General features: G+C 35.3%; 1 protein-coding gene across 1 annotated transcript in view; it reads left to right on the top strand.

Annotated features, from left to right (window-relative positions):
- LOC137618414 (cytochrome P450 4C1-like) overlaps positions 1-7500 on the top strand; it is a 37728-nt gene that overhangs the window by 17542 nt on the left and 12686 nt on the right. Inside the window, exons 6-7 of the mRNA XM_068348583.1 lie at positions 4083-4251; positions 5471-5673. Of these exons, the coding sequence (XP_068204684.1) occupies positions 4083-4251; positions 5471-5673 (372 nt within the window). The remainder of the gene's footprint in view (positions 1-4082; positions 4252-5470; positions 5674-7500) is intronic.

Below are 7500 nucleotides of genomic sequence, written 5' to 3'. Positions count from 1 at the left end.
TCCGGTCGGGAAATCTGCGGCTATATCATGTAGAAAATTTTATATAAAAAAGTAGGCCTTTTCCTTCTTTGTTTAGACGATTCATAACCCCATTCCTTCAAACGTGACATTGAACATCGTTCACCATTTAAAATTTAAACATATTACCAATTCTTTTAAAATAAACTTTAAAACTTTTTTCTTTTTCAAATATGCCTTAAAAACATCAACATACCGTAACATGTCTGTGGTAATTACATAAGCCCCAGATACCTTTCATTTCATTGATCTCTTTATATTGAATTGGCCATAGGAAGAGTGAGGATATTTACTCACCTCTTCCGGGAGTAAGGAGCAGTGTGGGTAGTGTACCAAAACACCCTGGACAGAATATTAAATTAAACATGCTCTTAATAAACACTATAATAAAAGAAAATATTTAGAAGCAATGGCATTGGGTCACATTATTGGAACGTGGAATATTCCATTGAAGGAGATTTCTACCATTTTAGTAGGTTAAGTATTTCTGGGAGTGCTGGGCATAATGCGAGCTGGCTACTTTTCTTGAGAACAAGAACTTCTCTGAGAGCTCTTCCTATGTCAAATTGCAGTAAGTGTTTAAAACAAATAAAGATGAGACCCGCAGTGTCTTAATGATCTGAAACTTACAGAAACTGGTCTCACATGTGGGATATAAGCAGCACTGTGAAATAAAAGCAAGCTTGTGTTTGTTGCTGTTGAAGACGAGGTTGGGGGTCTGTCAGAACCAGTGAAGTTAATGATAAAAACATACAAACACGTTGGTACCAAGAGCTAGAAGACAGATTCGAAAGTATGACACACGTGGTGCAGGGGTTCTTAAGTGAGCATCACAAACGGCAAGTAACCAGAGCTATGCCACCACGTTCAAGTGAATATCAGGCTCTTATTGAAAAAAACACAGACACACAGATGACAGCGGCGATGCAAATTTTTTTTATTAGGACATTACCTCAAATAAAGATGGTGGTAAGTCATGTTAACGACCAACATTCCAAAGAAGGGGTTCAGTTTATTGTGGACTTTTTAAGTCTTAAGACTTCAAAGTTGCTACAAAGGGGTGACAAGGACGAGAAGAAATAATACAGCTCCTGCGGCTGTTCACAGACACACCTGGAATGGAAGTGACCGATTGACCCCAAGATTGTTTAAGTGACTTTAATAAAACACGTTGAAAACTACCTAACCTGAAACAAGAAAAGGCAGTGTGAAGGTGAACTCTCAACCGAAAACTCGTTTAGGATATTACGTCCTCAGTTTCATGGCCTACTTATAGAGGGATTGTGATAGCTTCACAACCAAGAGCACCAACGTACCCGAGGATGATAAGAAAGCAATTGCCCAGAAGCATATTGTGTGGCTACTAAATCCTCTTCTATGCAGATATTTGTTTGAAGACTACTGATCACCGGCAGATGTCATGATGGTCATGCAAGATATTTTAGATAGCCTGAAACCAGAGATTAGTTATGGGTATGCTAGTAACATTCATATGCAATTATGAGTATTTAGATCTACGAGAGGTAGTGGATGAAAGCCACCATACCACGGAAGAGGAGGTCGTAGTCAGGCTGTGAGTATGGATCCCAGGATGTGCTAACAGTGCTGGAATGACGGGTATCTTTGAGCGGAGGTCCCTGCCTCGGAGTCCCACCGCTGCTACTCCTGTCAGGCTTGGTGTTACCTCTCCCCAAATTGACTGACAACAAAATGACATAAGGCAAGATAGGGGAACTGTCCAACCCAATCTAATCCCTCGTACCTGGAGTCAAAAGGACAGAGGTCACCAAGAAAGAGGAGCATTCAACGAAGCAACTATCATCCCAAGCCTGATACTAGAGGAGGAACCACTAACTCAGGGCAATGAGCACCTCCCCCATGACCCCTGATCTAGCCCCCATGGCACAAGAGGAAAAAACACTAGGGTTCAACGGGATCTAGGACAACTGCCCCCGAGACAACTGCCCCCAGGACAGTGGCCCCCCGACAACTGCCTCCAGGACAATTGCCCCCGTAGGACTACTGCCCCCCGGAAAATTGCCCCCCATATTGCCATTTACGTAATTACTTTTTATTAACAATTCAATTTACGAAGATATTCTTCCTAATTACATATTCGGTCATTGAACAAATAATTGTATCTATTTCCTAAATTTATTACCATTTATGTAGTTATTTCCTAATTAGGTAATCGGTCGTACGATTTATAGTTTATTTTCGAAAGCTATCGCCAATTGGCTAATTCTGTATAGTCAAACAGATGTTTACAAAAAAAACGCTATCAGGATTCTAGCATACAAATAGCAAACTTTGTGCTAGAATTTGAGAACCACGATGTATTGGAATTTTTGAGATACAGAGCCCACAATTTAAAATTCTAGTATTTAAATCCCTTTTCAATATTTCTGCAACCCATCTATGTACAAATTTTAGTATATAATGTTATCTTTTTAAAACATGTATTTTTCAAATCATGTATTTTTTATTAACAATAACAAAACATTAGTTTTAATAGTTATTATGTATTTTTATTTTTTACACCATTGTCCAGTGGTTTTACAAGGGCAATTGTCCCGGGGGCAGTTTTCCTACGGGGGCAGTTGTCCTACGGGGGCAGTTGTCCTACGGGGGCAGTTGTCCCGGGGGCAGATGTCAGGGGGCAGATGTCAGGGGGCAGTTGTCCGGGGGGCAGTTGTCCGAGGGGCAGTTGTCCTGATACCGGTTCAACGGTCTCGAGAGTGCAATAGTAAGCCCTTCGAGGGAACCTGCATGGTGGCTTTAGGTACTGGCAGTAGTCGTCAATAAAAGTAATCCTTGATACCAGAGCCAGTGTTTGGCTCTTTGAGCAAAGAAGTACCTTGGACTTGCCACAGCTGGCAGCATTGATCATTCTTGAGACACCAAGTTATGAAAACAAGATGTTCAAGGTGGGTTCGAGGAATTTCATGCATGACTTTTTTACAGTGCTCACCTTAGGTATGCTGGGAATCAGATGTACTTTGTGACGATATTTTATTTAGATGTTCAATATTCCTAAAAGTTCTACCAGAAAGTTAAAAACTTCATATAGAGGGGATGAGTGGGGAAGTGTTAATGATTATGAAGGTGGGAGACAAAAGTGGGATGGGTAATTAGACTTCCAGAAATAGGGAAAGTTGTGCCGTCAAGGGTACCTACACGAATTGACTTAAGCTTGAGTTCATTAAGACAATCTGAGTCCTTTGATCTCATGAGAAGTAGCCGGCTCACAGTACCTCTACGTATGATGATGCCCCGGCACTTTCAGAAGTGCTGAACCTACTCGAATCGTACTAATTTCTATCAGTGGAAGATTCCATGTTCAAATTATGTGATATAATCACAATGCCTCTAAATATTGGTTAACTATATCATGTATCAAAAATATGTATGATTTGATCCTCTATCCATGGGGATTCAAGAATACGTATTATTTAAATATCTATATGCATAAATACCACATACAGTATAATATATATATATATATATATATATATATATATATATATATATATATATATATATATATATATATATATATATATATATATATATATATGTTAGCATGTATGTCTATAAAAATTGGTGTGTGGGTCCATTGATCTGACTAGTTTTATTTCTTATGAAATTATCGTTTTCGTGAATTTAATAAGTCTACCTCTGTATTGATACAATCTATTGGCCTACCACCATGTTCCGAGCAAAAATTTATTTCAGGAGTTTTCTTGCATGCTATCCATTCTCTCATTTTATCATAGGAAAAATTCAAACCTTGCCAAGTATGAATTATATTGAATGTATTTCGGAGAGTTTTTTTGGGAAAAATAGCTATATAAAACAAGAGCTAATATGATATGCTGAAATAAACAGTTTTGATATATATTTCGCTGTAAAAGTTTTTCTTTGGCTTCAACTTTTGATAAACTGAAGTACGGCTACTCTCTAACCCTCGTAAATATTCTAGAACTTTGTTACAAGTTAAAGATAACTTTTGAATTGTGAAGTATACCAGTATTATAGGATTCAGAATCTCAATGCATCTTCAGGAACGCGTTTACCAGGAGCTGACTGAGGTCTTAGGGACATCTGATCAACCCATCACCACAAGAGAACTTCGTCAGCTGAAATATACAGAAAACTGCATCAAAGAAGCCCTAAGGCTTTATCCATCGGTCCCCATAATGGCCAGAGAGCTTTGTGAAGATATAGTCATTTGTAAGATTACCTCACACAAATATGGGTATTTCATAATTTTTAATGATACTTTAATATGAAAAAAAAAAAACTATAGGCACATTTTAACCGTTGCAAAGGAGTAAAGTATACCACTGTGAAAAGATAGTTAGTAAATGCACCATAGAACTATACGTAAAAAATAAAGCAAATAGGTTTTGATAGTGAATATTTTAAAGATTTGTTAATTGTAGACCTTCTGAGGATCATGTGAATGAAGCAAAAGATGAAGACATTAATGTAAAAGTAGATAAATTGTAAGACGGTGAGCTTAAAAGCTATAACACTAAGAGACGCCTGCAGCTGATGTGGGATTGTAAGGGAATTACTGTAATGTGATACTGATACTGTTATTGAGTGGCTGACCAGTGGGTGGATAGAATAAACAGAAAAGGGAATAAAAAAAAGAAACTAGATTACAGAAGTAATTGTTGCTTAATTCCTCTAACTGACTTACTTGAATAGAATTTAAAGCTAACTGTTCTTTGTAGAATTGAAAGGGGGAGTGTCTAAAAATATGAAAATGATGTTAATAGGCTAGTATTAGTAAAAGATGAATCATTGTCTTTTAGATGGTTTTAGCAAGTTAAGAGAATTAAGGGTAAAAATATTTAGGTTAGAGAATATAAACGAATGTGAATTATTTGGGAGCATTTGGGGTCAATATATAGAAAAACCTAGAGTGGTGATAGAGGAAGCATTGAACCAGAACAGCTTTTACTTCACTAAGGCAGAAGAGTACATAAGGTAGAGAAGGTTAGTGCAGTATGCGGAAGGGAGGTAAGTTACTGCTAACATGCTTTGGGTGTTGGTCTAAAGGTCGAATGAGCCTGTGCAAGGTTTTTATCTCTTATACTCTAGTCTATCCATTACAGATAATAGCACATCGATAGATAGTTGTCCGTATTTTTGCAAAAAATAATTATATATATGTATATATATATATATATATATATATATATATATATATATATATATATATATATATATATATATATACCGTATACATACATATATATATATATATATATATATATATATATATATATATATATATATATATATATATATACATATATATATATATATACATATATTTCCATACAAAATATCAAGAAAATATGCTCACCTCACATATATTTTGGTCAGAAATAAAAGATCCAATACGAAAAATCACCTCTTAATTGATATCTCCTTCCAGCCAATTACCGTATCCCAGCGGGGACAATGCTGGCCATTCTAACTTATCATATTCACCGAGATCCTGCTCATTTTCCCAATCCTGAAGTGTTCGACCCAGACGGATTTCTTCCAGAGAATAGCCAAGGCAGGCATCCCTATGCCTACATTCCATTCAGCGCTGGACCAAGGAACTGCATTGGTAAGAATTTAAGGTTTTATCTCGTATGAATAGTTCCACAAACTACTTAGACTAGAAATTAGTAGGGCTACTGTATTATAGGATCTCTGAGGGTCCTGGGGAAAATTAGGAAAGCTAATAAATGAGAACCCTTATCTCACAAGGATGGTGAGACTGTAGCGACCAAAGGAACTAGTAAGCTTGAGCGGGACTTGAACCCCAATCTGGCAATCAGCAGGCAAGGACGCTATCACCAAGCCACCACAACCCTAATGCAAGATGAGGATTTGAATATAGTACCATCCTTCTTGACCAAATGAGGAATGTAATCTTAATCTATGAATAGGTTCAAGTTTTCCTAAGCTTGGAAAAATCAACAGATACAAATAATCATCACTCAATGTAAAGGTTCTTTACTGGAATTTTTAGCCTTGTTGCAGGGGATTTGAAGAATCCCAAAACGTAGTAGAAATCCAGACTATCACCTGAATGCCTTTGCCAGTGCATGGGTCATCTTAAGGGAAACACCTACAGCCTTTATTTTAGGAGACTAACCCAGAAGGGGGAAACCAGTGTTTATATGAAGGCCATCTTAAGATTCCTCATCACTAATTAAGGCCGCATAGAATTTTTTAGGGGTTATCATATGCCCGAAGAAGAAATTTATTACCGATCTGATAAAAGAGATAATGGTTTATAGACATTGAAAGCATTACATCAGTAAAATAATAGCATTGAAAACATATTTTTCAAATATTTCATTTAAGTTAGTAGTAATCTTTAAAGTAACCAGTAAATGAAAAATATAGAAAACATGTTAGTTGCAAATTATTTTTATCAAGTTATTAAGTTCCTTATATTCAAGTAACAAGTAAAGGAATGATCATCGTATGGAAAAGATAGCCTATAAACATCATGAATATAATGTTTTCAAATATTTACTATAGGCAAGTGAGTACTTCTTACACAAATCGATGACCTTTGGGTTTTTTCTTTTGAGAAAGCGTATTGCTATCAGGCTCGAACACAGTGGTTCTTAGTTTCAATTGGTCCTGCAAATGTGCCTCTGTCAACTGTGTTCTCAGTGAATTCTTGATTTGGGGCAAGTACGAAAATCTGTATTCACAAAAGTATATTGAAGAAAGATAGGAAATTAGTCATCATACATATTCACGGAAACGAGGATATTCTACCAACTTTTTTTCAAATTTCGATGGTATTTTCTCTCTTGTCGAACAGAGGTTTCAGGATGTCTTCAGATATTTTAATAAGCCCCAGTTAAAACTCGTTAGGAGCCTGTGATGCATGAGTCAGGTGAGTCTGAAAAGCAGGTCTCAGAGTACTGTTATACTTCTCAATATCACTGAATCTTCTATTGCATTCTTATATCAATGTGTCTAAAATTGAATCGTATCTTTCTAAATGCTTATATATATATATATATATATATATATATATATATATATATATATATATATATATATATATATAAATATATATATATATATATATATACATATATATATATATATATATGTATATATATATATATATATATATATATATATATATATATATATATATATATATGTATATATATATATATTCACTCATTATATATATATATACATATATATATATATATATATATATATATATATATATATATATATATATATATATATATATATATATATATATATATATATGGTGACCGGAATTCTTGCCGCATACATTTTCGCCGTAGGACTTTTTGTCACGGACTTTCTGCCGTAGGAATCTTTGCCACTAGGTATTTTTGCCGTAAGGAATTCTTGCCGCAAAATGCATATTACTTTTATAATTTAAAGGTATATGAAAGAGTTGACCTA

Source organism: Palaemon carinicauda, chromosome 24, assembly GCF_036898095.1.
Source record: "Palaemon carinicauda isolate YSFRI2023 chromosome 24, ASM3689809v2, whole genome shotgun sequence".
In the NCBI taxonomy this organism is placed as follows: Eukaryota; Metazoa; Arthropoda; class Malacostraca; order Decapoda; family Palaemonidae; genus Palaemon; species Palaemon carinicauda.
The sequence above is the reverse complement of the archived record's forward strand: the minus strand, read 5'-3'. Positions and strand labels throughout refer to the sequence as shown.